The 23,804-nt window shown below is 49.0% G+C and overlaps 1 protein-coding gene across 3 annotated transcripts in view; it reads right to left on the bottom strand.

Annotated features, from left to right (window-relative positions):
* Nucleotides 1-1,354: 1,354 nt before the first annotated feature.
* CAMK1D (calcium/calmodulin dependent protein kinase ID) overlaps nt 1,355-23,804 on the bottom strand; it is a 486,434-nt gene continuing 463,984 nt past the window's right edge. The window contains exons 7-11 of one of the 3 annotated variants that reach the window (XM_054521920.2): nt 19,352-19,464; nt 17,323-17,401; nt 12,229-12,316; nt 10,985-11,106; nt 1,355-8,105 (exon numbers count right to left, since the gene is read on the bottom strand). In XM_054521920.2, coding sequence (XP_054377895.1) covers nt 8,081-8,105; nt 10,985-11,106; nt 12,229-12,316; nt 17,323-17,401; nt 19,352-19,464 — 427 coding nt within the window. In that variant the 3' untranslated portion in view covers nt 1,355-8,080. The remainder of the gene's footprint in view (nt 8,106-10,984; nt 11,107-12,228; nt 12,317-17,322; nt 17,402-19,351; nt 19,465-23,804) is intronic. The other 2 variants (XM_003780664.5, XM_054521919.2) reach the window with 2 other exon arrangements.

The raw sequence follows: 23,804 nt of genomic DNA, 5'->3' as shown, positions 1-23,804 counted from the left end.
CATGCAGATGAACTTATGGAATTCTGTTATCAGAATCTTTCTCTATGAAACAGAATTATTATTATTATTATTTTTTTTTTTTCAGAGAGTCTTACTCTGTCACCCAGGCTGGAGTGCAGTGGTGCGATCTCGGCTCACTGCAACCTCCACCTCCTGGGTTCAAGCAGTTCTCCTGCCTCAGCCTCCCGAGTAGCTGGGATTACAGGCGCCCACCACCACGCCCAGCTAATTTTTGTATTTTTAGTACAGACGGGGTTTCATCATGTTGGCCAGGTTAGTCTCGAACTCCTGACCTCGTGATCCACCAGCCTTGGCCTCCCAAAGTACTGGATTACAGGCATGAGCCACTGTGCCTGGCCTATGAAACAGGATTTTGATGGCACAGTCACCCTCCTTGGGGGCAGAGAGAGTCAGGGGGATTTGGGCCCACACGATTTGTACCTCCTTTTTGCCATCAAAATGTTCCATAAAACCTGCAATAATGACATCGCACGTTCACCCACTGAATGATAGCTTTGTACCGATACAACTCATCATTAGGGTCTGGGCTACAGAAGCAAGAATCAACCACAAAAGAACTAGACATCAGACAGTGGGCACTGCGTTTCTTTTGGGCTCATAGCCTTTTTTCAGTAAGGCCCACCCATGCTGTTTTCATCTGATGCTGGCAGTGTGGGACAGTTTTAATTCTACATTTCTATAACACATGTCCAGTTCATTTTTTTCTCCCTACACCATCCCTATTTGTATTGGAAGAATTGTCTGGCCATCAGACCTGAGCCCCACAATACATTTGATGAGCTATGAACTGTAGTTCCTCCTCCTGCATCTCCCCCAAACCCCCACAAAAGACAGCAGCCAGCCTTCTGCCTGGGAAAGAATCTTCCTTTGGGCACTGAACATACAGGCTATGCCGAGGAAATGGAAGAACGTGGGTGTGTACTGCTGAAGCCTGAGGCTGCCAAGCCACCCACGACTCAGAGGCGCTTCCTGGGGATCAGCACTGGCTTTTCCTCCAAATGACTTAGGAATATCGAGTTAGTGAGATTTGAGTTCCCAGGCTCACCTCCAGCCCCCTTCTGCAGCAGCAGGGAAAAGGGGGAGCTTTCCTGTCTAGTGATCATGGAACCTGGGCACCTGTCCCCAACCCCAAAGGCATGATGTACCATCCCTTCACCCATCCCTGCCACTCCCTGCTCACTGGGGAGGTGACCTGAAATATTTAAGGGGGACTCCATGAGTTTGGGGGGGTCTCCATTCAAACTCCTTCCTTCAAATCCAAACTTCAGGAAGCAGAGGGAAGATAGAGACACTGAAACTCCACATCCTTCTCATTACAGAGGAAATGAGCATCTGAAGGTGATTAATTGTCTTTATTGGAGGAAAACAAGAAGTCATCAATCTCATTATCATTATGATAGAAATCTTGATATGTATACATGATTGTCAAGGCAGAGAATCATTTGCTACATAGACCCATGAACAATTTTGCAGTGCCGCAAACCTATGTGGGTTAAACTTCTTGCAGAGTTTATTACATGCATGGAATAAATTCACAGTTTCCCTTCTTTTGGACAAACATGTTTTCATGGGAAAATTGAACCAACTGCAAGCCTGGTAATAGTAGATGCGGGGACATTCCTGGTTTTGATGTTGTAATTTTTTGGGAAGCATGCTCACTGTTGGGGGAGCTGAAAGAAGGGAGATTACATTATGTGTAGTGACAAAGCCAATTGAGAGATTGTTCCAATGTTTATTCTGGACAGAGGGTATCTTTGAGGTCTTCTCACCTGAACGTGGGACTAAGATAAATGTTCTCTGAAACATGGCGCCCCATCTTTCAAAGCAAAGACTCTGCTGCATGCAATGTTGCTGCATTTCTGCCACCATTTGGACAGCATTTCATGTCCCTCTGATAGGGCCAAGTGCCCCGGGAAGGAGAGTGGCAGGCGTCAGGGCTGAGAGACAAACATCCGAGCTGATGTTCTTGTTCCTTTTTAGCTCTCTCGCAGCCTGGCTGCCAAACACGTCCCAGGGCCCCTGTGCCCCGAAGTGCAGGGCTTCCAGAAGAGCCTGGGAATCTGAATCTCTCTAGACTAAGATTTTCCTCCGAGAAGCAATTTAACTAGAGTTTGGGGTTTCTGAGCCCCTGCTGAAGTCTTATCTCTAAGACTAAAACCAATTCCTCCTCATTTTCTTTTTTCCTGTCCATAAGAAAATAAAATCACCTTTAAAATAACATGGCAAATCATCAGAAGACATAATAATCGAATGAGAAGTTCCCCAGAGACAAAAAGGTTAAAAAACGGATATGGCGAATGCAGAAGCGGTGTTATAGTACAAAGGGTGAATGCAACCGTTTGTCCCTTTATACAGACACCAAGAAGCCATTCCACAGTTTGCTTTGTCCACAAAACCAGACTCAGCAGCCGCATGCTGAGCGTTTGGCTTCCAAATGCACAGCCTTTTTGGGTTTGCAAAAGCGGAGCTCCCAGAGCCACAAACTGAGCTGCTCCTGCTGGAGGTGGCGGGGAAGTCTGGGAAGGGCTGACTCCTTCCCACTGACTCTGGAGGCATCGGGAGGTGGCCGGGCCTCGGCCAGCATGCAGGACTGACTTCACAGTGGGGCTGGGGGCCCAGAGCTGCAGACCGTGATGCCCCGGGACCACCAAGCAGGTGCCAGGTGAGTGGGGCGTGGGCCCTTATCTTCCTCAGACCGCCTGCCTGCTCCCCAGAGTTGAGGGTGTCAAGCTAACTCATCTCCACACTCATTTTCTTGGAGTCTTCAGGAAAGAAACCCTCCTTTTAGGAGTCTGTTTGAGCTTTTCTATCTCCACATTTTCAATTCAGAACATCGAAAGACTGGAATACCTTTTGCAAACGTCAGGCACACCTGCAGCCCCAACCTAGGACCAGGTGCCCCTCAAAAGGGTGGTGGATCACATACAGGTATATACATATTTTTTTTTTTTTAAACAAACTGAACAGTGTTTGGTCTGGAATGTGTTTAAGGAAAAGGCAAAGTTTGCAGAGTATGGGTAGACAGAATGGGGAAGAAGTACAGTTTCAGAAGAACATGCAAAGGTTTCGTGCACTGGCTGAATTTGAGGACCTTCATTTGCCGGAAGTGATTGTGCAAACCTGGGAAAGAGGACATCTTATTTCTGTTTATGAAAAATGGGAGGAGCTTCCCTTTGCCCGCGCTTGCCTTCCTTTCTCATATCCAAAGGAATCCCAGTCGTGCGCTTGTTAAATTCTGCGAAGCAGCGAGTGCTCTGGCTGAAGCTGAGGCAGTGGCCCTACTTCCACCTTCAGCCCTAGAGCAATGGTTCCAGTGTGGCCTCCCCAGTGCGAAGACTCAATTCTGGCCAAGGTTCTGGGGGAGAGGGAGGGGCGAGGGGCCACGATGCTTTCAAAAGTGAAGTCTACCAGCACTGGGATATCATCTTTCCTTTGTTTAAAAATGCTCATAAAATAGCAAGCCCCGGTGGGTTAGTCAGGTTAAGCTGTCATTCCACAGGGGAGAGGATCAATCCACTTTCCAAAGGGGATCACCTGGGCTCCCCCCATTCCCCCCACCCCGTGTGCCTGGTGCTCTTGGCTTGTGTCCCTCCCACCTACAATTCATCCGGGGCATGCTGGACACTAGGGTAGACAGATGAGTGGGATGAGTACGGGGTAGGTAAACCGAGTCTGGGGCTCCCTAGGCCAGATTCCTTTCATCCTACTACAGATGTTTCCTATGAGCCCAGCCTTGGCCAGCATGGCCATCTTTTTTGAGACGGAGTCTTGCTCTGTTACCCAGGCTGGAGTGCAGTGGCACGATCTCGGCTCACTGCAACCTCTGCCTCCTGGGTTCAAGCGATTCTCTTGTCTCAGCCTCCCAAGTAGCTGGCATTACAGGCATGCGCCACCACGCCAGCTAATTTTTGTATTTTTAGTAGAGACAGGGTTTCACCATGTTGGCCAGAATGGTCTTGATCTCTTGACCTTGTGATCTGCCCGGCTCGGCCTCCCAAAGTGCTGGGATTACAGGCGTGAGCCACTGCGCCCTGTCCATCTTCTTTTGCTCGCTCTATCCTGACTGCCGGGACCCTGGACACTACACGAAGAGCTAGCTGGAGAGTGAGGCTCTCTCAAAGGCCAGCGGTGGCTCAGAGCCTCTACCCTGTTCTCAAGGTCAGATGCTAGAAGTGACCAGAATTGTGGCCATGGTCAAGAACGCAAAGCCACTCTTCTTTTTTTTAATTTTGTATGGCACGCTTTGCCATAGCTCTTTTCTTTCAAAAGAAGACCTGAAGGGGGAGAATGTTTTCTAGTCTCCGACAGAGGCAGGGGCAGGAGGAACTGGTGAAAATCAGCCACTGCGCACTGCCAGAGCCGTGCGTGGTCCTGGGGGTTGCCGTTTCTCTAACACAGCAACCCCGTCTCTCCTCAAGGGCTTTTGGTGGTCGTTGTGCTTCTCCTGGGTGTGCCCTGTGCCTCTGCACCACTTCATTCTGAGGCTCCGGACCCGTGTGCCCTCTGGGAAGCAGAGCCGTAGGGAGGCAGAGAGGTGCCCAGACTCCAGACTCCAAGACCACCTCTGTGAAGAGGGCCAAGCTGCTGGCCTGCTGGTGCCTGCTCACTGTTTGTCTCAATGAATGGAAACTCCTCCTATTGCCTCAGGTATGAGATGAAGATCCGGGAAGCCAGGGGGCCCAGACAGGCAGCTGAGGGAAAGGCCACTCCAGGCCACTACTTCAACACTGAATATTCCAAGTGAGGGAAAGAGAATCCACTTGCTCTGAGAAGGGATAGTGACCAAATGGGGGACTTGGGCTCGGGAAGGAAGCCTATGATGGGGTCCATGCGTCCACCCTTAGCCTCAGCCCAGCACCCTGGGTGCACGTAGAAATGCTCAGCCTCTATGGGTGGAATCTGACCTCGGTGCGGGTTCTAGGACTCTGCGACCCCATTCGTCAGACCTTCATGAAAGGCACATTCTAGGTTCTCTTCCTGTTTTATAAGAAAACAAATCATACCCAGCACAGTGCAAAGACAACCTCTTTTTACCAGGAGAGCTCTCTCAAAAGCACAAGAACTCCTGTCTTTCTAAAACAATAGGAAATTAACCGAAGCCTGGTGGTATCATGACAGTATAGCCTTCCTGAGGTCATGCTCAACAGTCGACTCTTGGGCTGAAACCAGTCACTGTCTCCTCGCACGATGTTGTTGAGACCTGGCGTGTGACAGGCCAAGCACGGCCAAGAACTGACCCGAACAGCGAAGGGGGCACCTGCACCACGGCTCACCTTTCAGAGGTTCTGCACTTTTTGGGTGAGGGATACTTTCAAACTAAGGGCATATCATGCGCCGCATGTATCTGCTCCTGAAAATACTTCAATCACCAGTAATGGAACTCAGCTTCAAATGCTGCTTTCTGAATGCAAATGGTTGTATATAGCACACAGCACAAAGGGCTATTCATCACTATTCATGTACTCATCCTAGGTACCAGATTTGGGTGCATTTTCAGCGCTTGCAGCCTTCTATTACTTTGTCATGCACTGTATGAACTCGAATGTTTCCAAGACACTTCTTAGTAAGCAACCGCCTAGTTCTCCAATACTGCTTATAATATTCATTCATTGCATGGCCAACTCAGGTGACACTTGCTTCTTAACTGGGTCTAATGTCATCTTATAGACCTTTCCACGGTTTTTAGATTTGGCAGAGTGACAGCTTGATTTTTCACCCTGTGAGCACGTGTGGCAGATGCCATGCAGAATTCCTGCCAAGCAGCGGAGCGCCTGTGAAGCGTGCGGGGACAGGGTAGACCAGCTGCCTGTCTTCCCAACTGCTCTTCTCTGTGCCTGTACTGCCATTCTCAGGGAGCAGGATGGAGCTGCTGTGCCTAATAACATTGTGTGTGTGTGTGTGTGTGTGTGTGTGTGTGTTTATTGAGACGGTGGGGAGGCATCACTCAACATTCAGCCTGTACACAGTCAAACGTGTAGAAGTGACAAAGATGACTCAACCAACAGGACTTCCCATGACTAGCCAGCCACAGGAAGAGGGCATGAGAACACGGCCAGCAGCGTTACTGGGTCGTGATGAGGCAGACCTGCCGGGACACCCCGGTGGGCTCGAGGCATTGGATGGGCCTGAGAGCTGAAGCGGGGGCACTCGCAGGACCGGCACTTGAAGCTACCTGCCTGGCTTTACAGGGCAGCCTCCTGGAAGCCTCCATGAAACGCAGCTTTCCCTGGGCCACACGCTGCCTGGCTCCACAAAGGTGAACACCACCACAGCCCGCTTTGCCCCGGATAGTCCTGGTTTTGGCATTAAATGTCCACAGCCTGAGAAATCCTTCAGTCTCGGGCAAACGGGGTGTTTGGTGACCCTACCACCATGTGTCTTTGATTTTAGTCTCCCCTGACCAGTAGGAGGGCTGCAAGCACCGGCTGGGCCTGGCGGAGGTGGTCTTTGGTCATCTCTGTGGCGGCTGAAGTCCTATTAGCCTGGCAGGGCCCCCTCTCCTTACCACCAGAAATGGATCCTTTCCCAAGGCTGCTTCCCTCCCTTCCTTCCCTTGGAAAACATTCATGTGAGAAGAGGGTAAAAATGTGGAGAAAGGACTTTGTGTTGGAGGCCATGGGAAGTGTAAGATTAGAAACGCATTTTTTTAAAAACCACAGAGAAAGAGATGAATTTTAACACTGCATAGCTGAGCTTTCATCTGTTAGCTCTCGTGAGAAATGAGGGTTGTGTGTGGGCCCACTTTCAGCAACATGGCAGCTGGTTCCTTTTGGAAGGGAGGGTCCTGCATCTCTGCAGTGTGGGCATCTCACTCACAGCAAGTCTGGCCTGTGAAGCTGAGCCCTGCGTCTCGGGGGAGCAGGCTTCTTTATTTCTGGTTGCTGATGGCAAGAGGCCTCTAGGGTCTCTGGTGGGTGCGGGTTCTGCTGGATGGGTTGCCAGCAAAAGTTCTGTGCAGATTCTCTACCAAAGCCCCCCACAGAGAAGAGAGCCTCGCAGAACTGAGGGGTCCCTCATCCCAGGGAACGGGAGAGAAAGAGAAGGAGTAGAGGTGAAGTGCACTCTTAGCCTCGGAGACAGATTCTTGATCCTCTTGTTAGAATTTTTTTTTTTTTTTTTTTGAGACAGAGTCTTGCTCTGTCGCCCAGGCTGGAGTGCAGTGGCACGACCTCGGCTCACCGCAACCTCCGTCTCCCGGGTTCAAGCAATTCTCCTGCCTCAGCCTCCCGAGTAGCCAGGACTACAGGCGTGTGCCACCACGCCCGGCTAGTTTTTTGCATTTTTAGTAGACATGGGGTTTCACCATGTTGGCCAGGATGGCCTTGATCTCCTGACCTCGTGATCCGCCCGACTTGGCCTCCCAACGTGCTGGGATTACAGGCATGAGTCATTGCACCCGGCTGATCCTCTTATTAGAATTTTAAAAAATACCTTTAAATTCTCCTTGGAGGAAAAACAAATCTCTTAAAGGTTAACATAAAACTACTATTAAAGAGGAAAAGATATAGGTCATGTAACTTAGAGATACAAAGGACATACTTCTTAAAAGGAAAAACAAACCCTAATGCACAATATTTACCAATATTTAAATAATCCAGTTGAAACCTTTTTTTTTTGTCATTAATGAAAAAACACACCATAGACGATTACCTACACTGAGAAGAGTGGAAACGATGGCGTTGGGGGAGAGGAATAAGAAGGTCCATTCAGTTAGAGCTTTGCAAGATTCGTATATACAGCACCAGATCCTATGAAATCAGCGCCCCTCGAGTCAGTACAGTTTGTGAGAAATGAACACTTCAGAATTGCAGTAGAAAATATGGCCATAAAAAAACTTCGGTCTTCCAGTCCTATGCAGGAAGGGGCACCATGCAAGGTGGGGTCTCGCTGGAGTGGCTCGCGGCACTGGCGACCCTGGGGCTCCCCTTCCCCAGCCCCGCCCCCGGGCCCCACCTCCAGGGCCAGTCACTTGCTTCCAGAGTGCACTGCCGTCACAGTGGTGGGCCTGGGTCTCCGCTCGGCTCCAACTCCTGAGACCCCCGACGAAGAAGAAATGAAACTACAGAGCGTGGAAGGTGCCAGACCTGCAGGGAACAGCAGAAGTGGGCTTCAGAGTTTCAGAGGTAAATTCTCACCCGCTTCCCACTGCCAGGCGTCACAGGGGCTGGGTTTATGGGGGGTGGGGGCAATTTTTTTTTTTTTCTTGAGATGGAGTTTCACTCTTGTCACCCAGGCTGGAGTGCAGTGGCACAATCTCACGTCACTGCAACCTCCGCCTGCCAGGTTCAAGTGATTCTCCTGCTTCAGCCTCCCGAGTAGCTGGGATTACAGGGGCTCACTACCACGCTGGGCTAATTTTTGTATTTTTAGTAGAGATGGGGTTTCACCATGTTGGCCAGGCTGATCTCGAACTCCTGACCTCAGGTGATCCACCCAACTCGGCCTCCCAAAGTGCTGGGATTACAGGTGTGAGCCACCGTGCCCAACTTGCGGGGACCCAAATTTTTACCCATGTGACTATTTTTACCTACCTGTGGGAAAGCCTTTGCAATGGGTTCAAAATGCTTTATTCTTAGACCTCTCCTCTCCTTTTTTTTTTGGTATAATTTTAACTGCTTTGTGTTTGAAAACAACATGGTTTTACCACCGTGGTACAACAGGTTCCATGTACGGAGCACTCAATATGTAGCAGGCACCAGGCTAGTGTTGACTACATACTGTCATCATACGAATTGTCCACTTCTTACAATAGCTCTGTAAAGCAGGTATTTTAAGAAGGAGTAAAGAATGATACTACCTTCCTACCCTTGGTTGGTGTGTTGTGTGCACTCTTGGCTAGAAAGCATTTTGTGACGCAGAGCACTTTGAAATAAGGGTATGGTGGCTCACGCCTGTAATCTCAACACTTTGGGAGGCCAAGGCAGGCGGATCGCTTGAGTCTCAGGAGTTCCAGACCAGCTGGGGCAACCCTGGGTCTACAAAAAATACAAAAATTAGCCGGGCACGGTGGTACATGCCTGTTGTCCCAGCTACTCAGGAGGCTGAGGCAGGAGGATTACTTGAGCCTAGGAGGTTGAGGTTGCAGTGAGCCATGACTGTGCCACTGCACTCCAGTCTGGGTGACAGAGAGTGAGAGAAAGAGAGAAGAGGAGAGAGGAGAAAGGAGAGGGGAGAGGGGAGAGGGGAGAGAGGAGGAGGGGAGGGGGAGGGGAAGGCAGGGCAGGGCAGGGCAAGTTAGGTGAGGAGAGGAGAAGAAAGACAAGAAAGAAAGACAACAAAAGAAAGAAAGAAAGAGAAAGAAAGAAGGAAAGAGAGAGAGAAAGACAAGAAAGAAAGAAAAGAAAGAGAGAAAGAAAGAAAGAAAAGAAAAGAAAAGAAAGAGAGAGAAGGAAAGAAAAAGAAAGAAGGAAGGGAGGGAGGGAAGGAAAGAAGGAAGGAAAGGAAGGAGGGAGGAAGGGAAAAGAAAAGAGAGAAGAGAAGAGAGAGGGAAAGAGGGAAATAAAGGAGGGAAAGAAAAAGGAAAGTAAAAAGAAAAGAAAAAAGAGCAAGAATAGAGATGTTCACCTATTCCTGTGTGAGCTCAGCAGTCCCTGGCCTAGTGGAGTTCCTCAGAGGCTGTGCTGAAGCCCTCCCCGAGAGGATGTGCAGGCATCAAAAGCCTTGACATCAGAGGCCTCAGCTGCCACTGAGCTTGTTGGTGCAGGCCCCCAGGGAGTCTGTGTGCTCAGACATGGGGACAAATAACCATACAAGGAGTGCTCCCGACGGGCTTTGCTGCTGATGCCAGTGTATGAATCTGTAAAGAAGGGATCCATCGTGGGGTTCCCTTTGACCAGAGGGTAGAAAAGATTCAGGGTGAAAGCGGGGCTATGGTATGTCAGGGGACACTCACAGAGATTTCTTGGGAAAATTTAAGGGCTGGACGGTCCCAAATGAGATGGGAAGATTCCTTAGAGAGGAAGGGAATCCTTTTCTGAGCCAAATGGGAAGGAGCATGATGCCCAGGGTGAGACCAGGCTGCAGGGCTGCTCCATGGTTAGGGAGATCAGGGCCACTGCTATGACGTGGAGAGGACCCATGGGAAGGGCCAAACAGGGGATTATTTCCACAGAGAGAGGAGCAGTTGGGGAGAGCAATAAGGAGAGTAAGTGTGCCTTCCATGATGGAATAGTCCATGCAAAGACGAAGGACAATGAAATACTATTACTTTTATTGCAAAGTCGATGCACTTCATATAAATGAGCTCAAATTATCATTGTCTGCATCCAAAATATATACATTATGGAAGTCAATGACAGGAGGCTATCCTGAGGCTCTGCTGTCCCTTCCTCAATCTGCAAGAGTGACTGCACAATGAGAGGTAAATCAGAGGGAAGGATGGAGATGAGAAAGAGTCCAGGCCTTTATCCAGACAGACATGGCTGCGAGGACTTCAGCCCTGGATTCCTCAACTGTAAATGGAAATAGCAATACCTAGGGTTCCACGAGTGTTCAATGATTTTTTTTTTTTTTTTTTTTTTGAGAGGGAGTCTCAATCTGTCACCCAGGCTGGAGTGCAGTGGTGTGATCTCAGCTCACTGCAACCTCCGGTTCCTGGGTTCAAGCGATTCTCCTGCCTCAGCCTCCCAAGTAGCTGAGATTACAGGTGCTCGCCAACACACCCAGCTAATTTTTATATTTTAGTAGAGATGGGGTTTCACCATGTTGGTCAGGCTGGTCTTAAAACTCCTGAACTCAAACGGTCCTCCTGCCTCGGCCTCCCAAAGTTTTAGGATTACAGGCGTGAGCCACTGCGCCCAGCCCAGTGATTACATGTTAAAAAAATGTCCTAGGGTCGCACGACATGGGATTAAGTATAGAAAGCGCCTGGCAAACAGGAGGTGCTCAGCAGATGCCGGCTCCCTCCTCTCCACCCCAGGCTCATCTTCAGTGTCAGCTGAGGGATTCTGGTTTTGCTACATACGCACAGTCTTTTTGGCTGGCCAAACTGAGGCTGCTCGAAACACTTGCATTTGAACTGTCCAGGCTGCTGCCGAGGTGTAGTTTTCTCATATGTCTCACGACGGCCGTGGCATTAAATGCTTGCTGAAATTTCAGAAAGGAAAAAAGCCGACAAATATTTCAGCTAATCGGAAAAGATCCAACTGTGTTCTCTTGTTTATCACGTTAGCCTAAGCATTTCAAACTCCTTACATCATTCTCATGCTACTCAAGAAAGAAAGTTTATGTTGTCCCTTCTTCTAAAAGTACACTGATTTATTAAACCCTTTCCCCAACTAAATATTTTAGAGACTTAAAATAGTTTTCTTCTGACATCATAAATACATAGAATAAATGTAAACCAATTCTCTCTGTAATTTAAGAGATGTGGCCTTTAGAATAAAAGGCATATTATAATACCTTAAAAATGTGAGATTTGAAAATAATTTTTATTTTCCTAGTATTGGTACTTTTGTCTGAAAGATTTAGGTTGGTGCCAAAGTAATGGCAATTTTAATGGAAGAAACTGCAATTACTTTTGCCCCAACCTAAATCTTTCAGACAAAAGTACCAATACTAGGAAAATAAAAACTACTTTCAAATCTCATGGCAATTTTAATGGAAGAAACCGCAATTACTTTTGCACCAACCTAATGATAGCATTTCCTATGAATAAAGCGGGCCAGTGAAATTAATTTTGTTTCTGTCTCATCTTTCACCATTGGCCCTCACGGCAAAATAGCTAGCTCTGAATTGCCATTGCTGATTGGAACACGGAGAGGAGGTTAGGTAATCAAGAGATTAGGAAGTTAGGTAATCAAAAGATGATCACTAAACCTCCATGGTTTGAATCTGTCAAACTTTCATCAGGAAACATTGATGAGTTCAACTCAGATTTCCTGTTTTTTTCCCCCTCCATACCGCTTTAATAAAAGTCAGCTATTCAAAGTTCTAGCAAGGTGAAGAAAGACAAGGGTGATGTTGGTTAAGAAAAAGCAGATGAGGAAGAGCTGGCACTATTGCTGTCTTTGATCACAGAGGGGAAGTGTTGAATCGCACACTCCATCCCTCTTACACGATAATATTCCCTCTAAGTCTTTATTACTTGCGGTTAAAATTAGCAAAATTATTCAGGTGAGGTTCTGGGGATTTCAGAAATGCTCAGATTGGAGGGCCAGTGTCACGAGGTGGTTAATCCATGGGGAATTTCATATACTCCACACTTACTCTCCATTTGCTCTTGGCAAAGTTCTTTCGGATCTGGGCGCTGACGGACTCGTGGATGTTTTTGTTGAGGGCTGTGTCACCAGCGATCCTGAAACAGAGGCAAAGGTGCTTCTCTGAAGTGCTTCTTCTGGGCCCCGACACTGCGTCCCATAAAGGGGAGTCTTACCCTAGCCTCAGGAGAGCCGAGGCTCAGTTGGGGACAGGGTGGCTGGCCACTGCCCTTCCAGGCTGCTGATGTCATCACCTGGCCATTCCCTAAACCCACCCATTCTAACCCCTCACCACAAAGTCCTATCCCAGCTTCTACACTCTGCGCCCTCCCCAGACCCGCCAGCACCCTCCTGGTTGACTGCTCCCCGGCTCTCATTTTTTCCTTCTTTGACCCCAATTCCTGCAACATCAGAATCCACAGTGACAATGTTTCCCATCCTTCTCCCTCCCCCTCATCCCCTCTGCCTCCACACAAGCTTTTGAGCCATCATGCGCCACCTCCAAGGCCTCACACTTGTTCCCCAACTGGTCTCAGCACCAGACCCCTTCCCGGCCTTGCTTCCCAGCTTCCTCAGACCCGAGGTCCCTCCTCTCTGTCTTCCCCAGGGGCGCTGCTCCCAGGGCACCACTCACACCCGTGGGCTCTCAGCTTCATCTCAGCAGAGCTGAGCCTGCCACACTCTGCTTGGCAACACCTGTGAGCCCATGCCCCCCACCAACTCTGTACTGGGTGACAGGATTCCCAGCTCCACTCAACCCCGCCTGGTACATCCTCCACCCTTGCATCTCCTAGAAATTCTTAGAACTTCAAGGACAGCGTCCACCCTGCATTCACCTGAGCCCTTGGCAGCCCCGGGTAAGCTTTGATTTAACTCTAGCTGATTCCTGAGCCTGCCACGAGCAGGGAAGAACTTAGGTTTGCTCCTGGCCTTCTCTCCTGACAGTACCCCGCCATCCCACTCTTTCCTCCCTCTGCTGTCTCTTTCTTGGGTCTTACAGCCTCCTCCTCTCTCTCGGCTCACAATCTCCAGGCTGAGAATTACTGGCAGTCTCCCAGCTCTTCCTTCCCTCATGCACGCCCTTCTTGATCACAGCCTCCTCCTCTCCCTAAAGGCATCCACTTGGCCTTTCCCCCTGGGCCTCTGTGCTCTGCTCCCAGCCTTTCCTGGGCTTCGATCCTTCCCTCTTCCCTTCCCTCCAGCACCAAACTATTCAATTCTGGGTTAGTATCTGATGCCTAAGAAAGAATTTCATGAATCTTGCAGAAGTTAAGGGGATCAGAGTCAGAAACCAACGTTATGGGCTGGAAGCTAACTGGTAAGGGAGGAAACCTCTCACCCCCCAGACACTGACTGCCCTGGACACAAAACAGCCCAGACGCAGCAACCATCACTTCCAGCTACTTCAGGAGATGAAAGGAACACGGCTCAGGCGTGTTCAGACAAGAGAGCATCCAGCCAGACTTTCTTTCCCGTCAGGACTGCAAACAGGGTGGACAGAGTCGATACAAAATCGGTGCCAGGCTGGTCTAAGTTTAGAATCCAGGCTGATGTTCCCAGCTCAAAACAACTCTCCCCCACCACCTTTTCCCAGCAGGGCTGCAAACACACAGCCAAGGGGACATGCAGGAAATATCTCAAGCGAACTAGGTTTTCATTTCCAACAACTGTCAACTGCCTTCCTTCCCAGACACATATTCCTGAAACAGAAATAGAGTATTTGAACAGGCAACTACATCTGAAACAAGAGTAACAAGACAAGGAGGATGACAGAATGAGAGACATCTTTATTAAGCTTTTTCTCCTGGAGAGCCTAAGGGCGTGATTCCTCCTGGACCCTGTTGAAAAGCTACATCCTCAGAAAAGGATGCCAGTCCAAGCTTGCAGTGGCCAGCTCTTTCTTAGAAACGACAAGGCCAAAGTGATGGGGAGTCTGGAATCCCTCGGGCTGAGCACTGCTGCAGGGCAGAGCCAGGCTCCAAAGCAAACAGGCTGGTGCTGGGGTCGGGGAGACTCTGGGCCTCGGGGTCCACCTGCTCATCTGCAGTGTGGTCTCAGACCCCGTGGCCTGCGGCCTGCTGCCTGTACTCTGTGTCCCATGCTATATCTGTGGGTTCATATGGGCCCAGATGTAAGAAAACAGAAGCTTCATGCACATTTCCCACAGTCCTGGGCTGTGCAGCAGTGGGGAGTCCAGCTGGGCAGAAGGTGGCCCCCAGGCTCTGTGTTACACAGTCTTCCTGCAGCAGTGCAGCCACCTCAGGCCACAATAGCACACCGTGGCCCACCTCAAGTACAAGCTGCAATGACGACGGTGACCCATGCTCATGATAAGCTAGGAAACTTGCAATAGTAACATCAGGACAGCGCTGATGCTCAGTGTCACTAACTTCAGCACGCTTCGCCAACAAAACCAGAGGCATGCAGTCTAAACATGGGAAGGGATCCTAGTAGTCAATGCTTCCGATACAGCAGGATTGCTTTATAAATCCGTATACACACACTTAGGCAACACTATGGGTGAACACACTTCATTCATGTCTCCCTTGCTTTTCTGTTTTCTTTTCTTTTTTTTTTTTGAGACAGAGTCTTGCTCTGTCGCCCAGGCTGGAGGGCAGTGGTGCGATCTCAGCTCACTGCAACCTCCGCCTCTGGGTTCAAGTGATTCTCCTGCCTCAGCCTCTCGAGTAGCTGGGATTACAGGCATGCACCACCATGCCAGGCTCATTTTTGTGTTTTTAGTAGAGATGGGGTTTCACCATACTGTCCAGGCTGGTCTTGAACTCCTGACCTCCAGTGATCCACCCGCCTCGGCCTCCCAAAGTGCTGGGATTACAGGCATGAGCCACCACACCCAGCCAGCTTTCTGGTTTTAATACCTACAAGAATAATGCAGATAGCATTTACATAATCACACCTTTTACAGCCTGTCTCACTATCCACCACTCACGGACCATAGCCTGGTCTCCCTTGCCTTTCGTGCTTTTGTGTTTTGTGTGTGGTCTCCTCTACCTTCCTGGATCTGAGTCTGCGCTTTTCTGCACCTGCTCGAGATGGGCTTGGTGGTGCCTGGTGTGTACCCAAGACAGCACTTGCCAGTCCTGGGCCACTCGCAATTCCTACAGCCAACTGGAGCTCTGGTGGCTGGAGCCCAGAAGATGGGAGCGCGGGTTCGGCGAACATTCAGGAATGTGAGCTTGGCTACTTGGCTAGGCCACAGTACCCAGATATTTGGCCAAATACTAGCCTGATGTTGCTGGGAAAGTATTTTTTAGATGAGATGAACATTTCAATCAGTAGACTTTGAGTCAAACCGACTAGAGTCCATGCCATGGGTGGGCCTCGTTCAATCAGTCGACGGCCCTCATGAAAAACAGGAAGAGGAACTGCTGTCTCCATCTGCCTTCGGACTTGAGCTGCAACATCAGCTCTTCCCTGGGTCTCCAGCCTGCTGCCCTGGCCTGTAAATTTTTGATTTGCTATTCCCCACAAGTGCAGGAAACAGGCTTAAATCCTTAAAATAAATTAATCTCTCTCTCTCAGCGTCTCTTCTTATCACTTCAGTTTGCTTATCAATGAGCCTAGAGATGAATGCTCAGAACCACTGAGCTGGAGGAATGAGCTCTGGCCAGGGCTGCCCTGTAACAGGGCCTGGGTTCCCATCCTGGCCCTGGCCATTCCCTACACTGTGGCCATCAGTCGGCAGCCTGTTGGGACCTGAGCACACACCACAGAGAGAACAGCAATGCTCAGTGAAAGGGGCAGGAACCATCTGCTAAGAGGCCGGCTGCCTCCATCTGCTAAGAGGCCGGCTGCCTTCCAAGGGGGTGCTCTGAAAAGAGCCCTCTCCTGTCTGAAGTGGTCTGTTTGGGGGCTAAGGAAGGTGTCCATGATTGCCAAGGCCTCCCTCACCCTCGGTGGCCCTGATGAAGTCAGAAGAGCAAGTGTGGAGTAAGAGATGATGCTCTCGGGGTGTCAGGGATGGGCGGAGACCACAGTTTCCAGAATGATGCTGCTGATGAGGAGGGGCCCCCTGGAGGAATGACTCCACTTTCTGCCAGCTCTCACCTGAATCTATGTTCTTCTTTGCCCAAGCAATGTTACATAAAAAGAGACAAGTATATCATAAATGCAGGCAAGCGAGAGTTTCAGCAATGCTTGGGTCAAGTGCATTAGTTTTCATCATTTTCCAGGGTTTGACTTATTGGGAGGTTTAAAATGTACTGTAGGCCAGGCACGATGGCTCACGCCTGTAATCCCAGCACTTTGGGATCACGAGGTTAGGAGATCGAGACCATCCTAGCCAACATGGTGAAACCCCATCTCTACTAAAAATACAAAAATTAGCTGGACATGGTGGTGGGCACCTGTAATCCCAGCTACTTGGGAGGCTGAGGCAGGAGAATTGCTTGAACCTGGGAAGCGGAGGTTGCAGTGAGCCGAGATTGTGCCACTGCACTCTAGCCTGGCGACGGAGTGAGACTCCGTCTCGAAAGAAAAAAAAAAAACCTGTCCTGTAAAAATGCTAAAGCACTGGAAAAAAGTCACCTCTGAATGAAGGCATTCACTGATAGGCTCACAGGCTACACATCTTGCAACGTGACACAGGCTGATGACGCTGAAGTCTTTGTCTCTAGCTTGACCTCTTTCCTGGACTCCTGACTCAGTCAGCAGAGCGCCCACCACGGATGTCGATCCAGACGGCTCCCAGCACCTCCGGCGCAGCGTGGCCCAGGCTGGACTCACTCCTCCAAGCCCGCCCCTCCTCCTAGCACAATCATCCCCCCGGTCCCGTAAGTTAGAAACTTGGGAATAATCCTAGACCCTTCTCTTCCTTACCTCACTCTGCCACTGCTCTGCCCAATGTCCATGGCTTCTCCATCCCTGACAGTCACTCACAGTCCTCCCTGCCCTGCTCCATCCTTGCCACGCTGCCCCATGCAGGCCACTGTCACCCTCCTCTAGGCCGCACCTCTGGCCACACTCCCACACTCCATCTCCCACCAGATTGGGTTTTCTAAAATCAAACCTCAGCACCCTGCCTAAGAGATGTCACTGGGTGGCACTAAATGGCACGGTCTGCCGAGCGGGTGCATTTCCTTACCATGGGTGCCGAGCTGCCTGCTCACATGTGTATCTTTTATTCGGGTCCTTCTCCATCAGGTTCCGAATGAAGTCTTTTGCTGTTCAAAAAGAAGGCACAAGGGAAGGAATCACTTTGCGACTTGAGATGTGACAATATGATCCCACCAGGTCTTCAGGAGGAGCATGTGTAGCATGAAAAATATGAGACCAGCTCTCCACAGAGACTACTGTATCTTGGACACAAAGGCACCAGCGTGTGGGGAAAAGGAAAGCCAGGGCTTGGCACTCCAGGGTGACCCAGTAGTGAGGAGGTGGCCTGGGACCCTGACTTCCAGCTCCAAGGCCCTTACCTCTAGTGGCTAGTGATACCTTTGGTTGAGAGAAGAGAAGAAATATCTTTGTAATCATGTGCCTCTAATTAGTCAGTTCATCACTGCCTTAGAGAACTGTTTTGGTGACATCATTTCCATGTGTTAAATGTGGCTGATTCAACTAAACCTACTGAGCACCTGCTCAGCCCATCAGGTCCTGGGCTAGGTGCTGTGGATACCAAGTCCCCAGTCCCCAGAAAGCACCATGTGTGGCCTACTTGGGCTATTACAAACCCTGGAGCAGGAAACTGCGATGCAGTGAGCTGTGCCCTGCTGGGGGAAGTGGGGAGTACTTGGCAGCCCAGGAGAGGGGATGGCCCAGAAGCAGGACCCTGGGAAAGTGAGGGGCCGGGTGGCAGAACTGAAGATATCATGGGTCAGGCCCAAAACCTGCTGCACTGCAGGGTGCGGCCCCTCAATGCCCACAGGACTGGGCTTCTGGGGGAAGGCTGTGCTCTTCTGAGTTCAGAAGGAAAATATTTCCCGTGTGGCTCTTTCCTGTGAGCCTTGTACAACTATACTCTGGGCCCAGGTTTCCAAACGCTGAAGATGAAACCAAGGCATTTCCACTTAGGATGAAGTAACATGAATAATAACATGCTGTCTTTGAATAGCTCACGGAGACTAGAATGCATTGTCCCATTCATGATCTCATTTCATCCTTCTGCTACGCTCTATGGTAGAGATGGAATATTATTACCTGCCTCATCTTACCAGTGAGGAAACTGAGGCTTAGAGAGATTTCATTAATTTACACAGGCCTTGGTTTTGATCTTTATCCCTCAGGAAGGAACAGTGAACTTCCCTAGGAACGTTTCAGAGTGGCATTTCAAATCCCAGCTCTGCCAGTTGTATGATTTTGGTCAAGTTATTTCACTTTCTGAGGCCTCGGTTTCCTCGTCTGTCAAATGGGGATAATAGTTAATACCCGCCTGACAGGCTGTCCTGAGGACTGAGTGAGTTAGCACACATACAGAGCGTCTTGTGCTCAGCATACAGTCAGCACTCAATAAATGTTAGCTACTATTGGTTCACTCCTGGAGCTCCCAGAACAGGGCATGGCTAGGAGAGGTGGATGAGTGGGTCCCCATCTCTCAGCGTGGCTCGAGCCAGATGTCCCAAGCTTGTCCTCTTTCTTTGCAAGTCAAACGCAAATATGTAGCTCATGAAGCTTTCTGAGAGCTGTTATGAACTGTGTGCTGTGAGTGTGTTAATCCCCCCACAGTTCATATGCTGAAATCCCAACCAATGTGATGGTATTTGGAGATGGGACCTTTTAGGGGTAATTAGGTCATGAGGGTGCAGCCCTCATGAATGAGATTAGTGCCCTTGTCAAAGAGACTTGAGAGAGCTCTCTTGACCCTTTTGCCATGTGAAGACATGGTGAGAAGGACATAGTGAGAAGACAGCAGTCTATGAACCAGAAAGTGGGCCCTCACCAGATACTCAACGTGCTGGTGACTTGATCTTGGACTTCCCATCCTCCAGAGCTATGAGGAATAAATGTTTGCCATTTGAGCCACCCAATCTATGGTATCTTGTTACCGCAGCCAACCAAGACAGGACCCTCAGGACTGTTCTGAGCCCCCCAGGGTCCCCTGGGCCTGTAAGGGTCACGTGGTCTGGGTGTAAGTGTCGTGGGGGCTGCCCACTGGGAGCTGCCTGTGGGAGACATACCAGAGTCAGAGATGTCATCCCAGTAGGGAGAGTCAAACTCATATTCCGCCTTGAGGATCTGCTCAAAGAGCTTGGAGTCATTTTCATCATAAAAAGGAGGGTAGCCGCAGAGCCTAGGAGACAAAATAGAGTAAAAGCTGGAACATCTGCATAACCAATGTGGTGATTTTACACTTTGCCTGGAAGGAAGAGACATTACCAAGATTTTTTAAGAAAATCTGGCAAGGCACGGTGGCTCACGCCAGTAATCCCAGCACTTTGGGAGGCCAAGGTGGGCAGATCATTTGAGGCCAGGAGGTCCAGACCAGCCTGGCCAACATGGCGAAACCTCGTCTCTACTAAAAAATACAAAAAAAAATTAGCTGGGTGTGGTGGGTGGTGCCTGTAATCCCAGCTACTTGGGAGGCTGAGGTGGGAGAGCCTCAAGGGAGAATCCTTGAGCCTGGGAGGTAGAGGTTCCAGTGAGCCAAGATTGCACCACTGCACTCTAGCCTGGGCGACAGAGCGAGACTCTGTTTCAAAAAAAAAAAAAAAAAAAGAAAAAGAAAAAAGAAAAAGATAAAGAAAATCTGTACCGCGTGTATTGCAAATATAATCTCAACCAAGAAAACACACATTCCGCAGGCATAGGTGGCACAGGAGTAAAACTGCGATTTAATAAATAGCCAAAAGGGTCAACTCAGGTCATGATCAAAGGTAAATACAACTATTGAAGTTCCCCTTAACTCTCTGCACAGAATTAACCACAGAATCCCACACGCCCTAAAAACCTACCAGATAGCCTTCTTCACATAAACGTTATTGATCTTACTGTATGTAATATTGTCCCTAACAGAGGATGAGCTGATGGAGAAAACAAAATATATGTTTAATATCCATTTCAGGGCACTTCCAGGTTCAGTTTATTTCAGAAATCACCAGAGGAAGAAAATGATATTTTATGATGTTGAGTTTCAAGTTCCCACAAGACACCATAACCTGCGCATTGTCACGCACATAACCGGCACATCAGCACGTTACCATGCCCAAACTGAGTACGCGGAGGGTTGTGGTTTTGCCCATTAACATGCAGTAAGTATCAGCAGGGCTGACAGACATTGTAGGCCTGCAATATCACAATACTACACATTTTTCCATGGAACCATTTCAAGGTTGATTTTTAACGGATCATATTGATGCTGGTGCAAGTGACTTATAATTTAGAGTTCTGGTGGGACAACAGTCATCTGACACACATAATGGGAGTAGAAATTCTGATTAACTAGACCCACTACAATTCATTCCATAAAATCATGAATTCTCATTTCAGTTCTGAAATCAGTTTCAATGCTACTTTTACCACTGATGCATTTTTTTGGACCAAAATGTCCTTCCCTGAAAACACGAAGGGCTGGCCTAGAAAATCCTTAATATTTTTTCCAGCTTTAAGATACTGTGGCTCTATGATTCAGTTTGGCTGGCTAAAACACTCAGGAAAAGACCTAGAACATGCTTGGGGCCCGTGTGGAGGCAGGGGCTGGCCTTGGTTGACACTGGACGGCCAGGAAAAGGTGGGCCTAAGGCTGCAGGAAGGCGGAGCTTGATTCCAGAAGGCCAGGGGCAATGCTGCGTGGTGCAGAACTTGCTTCTCGGGCTGCGACAACCCAGAGGGTGGCAGCCACAGTGGCAGTTCTTTTTTTTTTCTTTCTTGAGATGGAGTCTCCCTCTGTCACCCAGGCTGGAGTGCAATGGCGTGATCACAGCTCACTGCAACCTCCACCTCCTGGGTTCCAGCGATTCTCCTGCCTCAGCCTCCCGAGTAGCTGGGATTACAGGTGCCTGCCAGCATGCTGGGCTAATTTTTGTATTTTTAGTAGAGATGGAGTTTCGCCATGTTGGCCAGGCTGGTCTCGAACTCCTGACCTCAGGTGATCCACCCTCCTCGGCCTCCCAAAGTCCTGGGATTACAGGTGTGAGCCACTGTGCCCGGCCCATGGTGGGAGCTCTGACCCAAACAAGCCCTGAATTGTACCACATAGATGAACATTGTTCAACACACAGCCACAGCCTAGGCACCAGTCTAATGAGAACAAATTAACAAGAATCAACAGACTGCAGGACTGCGAGGGATTAGGCTGTCAGCACGTAAGAAATGCAATACAGGTTAGAAACACCACCTTGGTACTGCCATTCCTCAGCTGTTCCTCCCGTGGGACGCACATCGCCAGCCACCGCTGCACACGGACGTGCCTGATGACATTTTTAAAGGCTGTGAGACATTCTGTGGGCCCATAAGAATCAAAATAATCTCTCCCCACAAGGTTGCCTTAGGGGCTAAGAGCCTGGAAAATTTCATTTTTAAAGATGTGCTGCTTTTAGTGAAATGAACAAGAGCCAGGGCTTCCGAAACCACCAGGCACATAGTTCACTGCCCACGGAAATCCCGGAGCCCCAAGATGGGTCTGCCCATTTCTCCCATGATGAGGATTCAGGCAAAATGAAATGTGCATATTAGGGAATACAAACAGAGCAAAATGTTAGTTCATCTTGGAGAAAAAACTAAATTCTAGATATGTGAGGTTTTTGTTTATTTACAACCGCGTGTGTTTTTCTTTAGGGTTTGGCTTTCTTTGCAAGGAAAAAATTCTTTAAGAAAATTCCGAGAAAGATTTATTCTCCGGGTGCCAGTTTTTTTAATGTATATTCCAGTTTCTTCTGGTCTTAGCTCTTTTTTGTTTCCGTGTTTTTGTATTATAGGATATTGTGTTTATGCGGCTAAACTGAGGACACAGGAAAAGGAAATGGATTGAGCTTGGAGCCTAAATTAAAATTAAGAAAAAAGATTTAAAAATAAGGATTGTAAAATAACAGAAGGACAAACAGAAGTTACAAAATCTTCCTTAGATCTAGAAATTTCAGAGAGCTCCCTGGCCAAGCTATGTCATTAGCAGGTTTGTGTGGAGGTGATCTAAGAGAAGTAACAACCTTGGGCTGTTTAACTTGATACACAGAGGACTTCTGTGACCGTGGGGCCGCCCATTCACACTGGTAATCCCAGGGTTATTAACGAATGTTCCAGAAGTGTGCCTTCTTACATATCCAACCCTTTAAATAATCTACAAATTATATTGCCAAGGGTCCTCAAAGGCAATAATGCCTGTCCCAATTTTTCTAGGCTTCAAAGTTCCTGATTCAGAATAACACTGGTGTTTGCAACTGTCACACCCAATCAAGGCAATTCACCTTCAAAGCACTCTTCACTGCCTCCATCCCAGCCTCGGGTCTATCTTCCAGGAAGAGCTCTTACATCTTACTGTCTTTCCTGTTGCCTTTTTCCCCTCTCCCCTCAGTCCCCTGGGTCTAGAGGTGCTCACAGCTCAGCTGCAATGAAGCCCAGGGTCACGGGTGCTATTCCTTGTGGTTCCCACACCTCCCTTTTCATATACAGTCCTTGCACATCCCTCTTTTTAAAGGCAAAGAAACCAAAATGCAGCAAAATCAGGGCTTGAGCCTATTCTGTTGGATTTTTAGGCCTGTGTTCTTAACTATTTTGCTTATGCACTAAAGGGAGGGGACTCAAGAATTGAACTTTGGGCATTGAAGTCAATCTGACTTTGTATTCTCTCTGTGGGGCGTTTGGTTTGCGCTACCTGCCCCTGTATCTGCAAGTGGAACCCTCTCATGGGACCCTGCCTCTCCGCCCCCATTTCCCACAGGCAGGGTCTAACAAATAAGATGCTACCTGGGCCGGGTGTGGTGGCTCACGCCTGTAATCCCAACACTTTGGGAGGCCAAGGCGAGCAGATCACCTGAGGTCAGGAGCTCGAGACCAGCCTGGCCAACATGGTGAAACCCAATCTCTGCTTAAATGAGACAGGGTCTCTCTCTGTCACCCAGACTGGAGTGCAGAGGCGCAATCTTGGCCCACGACACCCTCCCATCTCCCAGACTCAAGAGATCCTCCTGCCTCAGCCTCCCAAGTAGCTGGGACTACAGGTGCACGCCACCATACCCAGCTAATTTTTTTTTATTTTTGTAGAGACAGGGTTTTGCCATGTTGCCTAGGCTGGTCTCAAACTCCTGGGCTCAAACAATCCACCTGCCTCTGCCTCCCAATGTGCTGAGATTACAGGTGTGAGCCACTGTGCCTGGCATCTTAACACATCTTTAAGTGTACACTACAGTACTGTTGACTATAGGTGCAACGTAGCACGGGAGGTCTCTCAAACACATTCATCTTGCTTCACTGAAACTGTATACCCAGTGATTAGTAACTCCTCATGTCCCTCCCTCCGGTCCCTGGCAGCCACCATTTCCACTCTTTCATTCTATGAGTTTGACTATTCTAGATACTTTGTATAAGTGGGATCCTGCAGTATCTTTCTATGCCTGGCTTGTTTCACTTAGCACTGTGTCAATGTCCTCAAGGTTCACCCATGTTGTCACATGTTGCAGAATTCCCTCCTTTTTAAAG

The sequence above is a fragment of the Pongo abelii genome, chromosome 8 (assembly GCF_028885655.2).
Source record: "Pongo abelii isolate AG06213 chromosome 8, NHGRI_mPonAbe1-v2.0_pri, whole genome shotgun sequence".
Taxonomy (NCBI): Eukaryota; Metazoa; Chordata; class Mammalia; order Primates; family Hominidae; genus Pongo; species Pongo abelii.
This window is presented reverse-complemented; position numbering and strand designations above follow the sequence as displayed.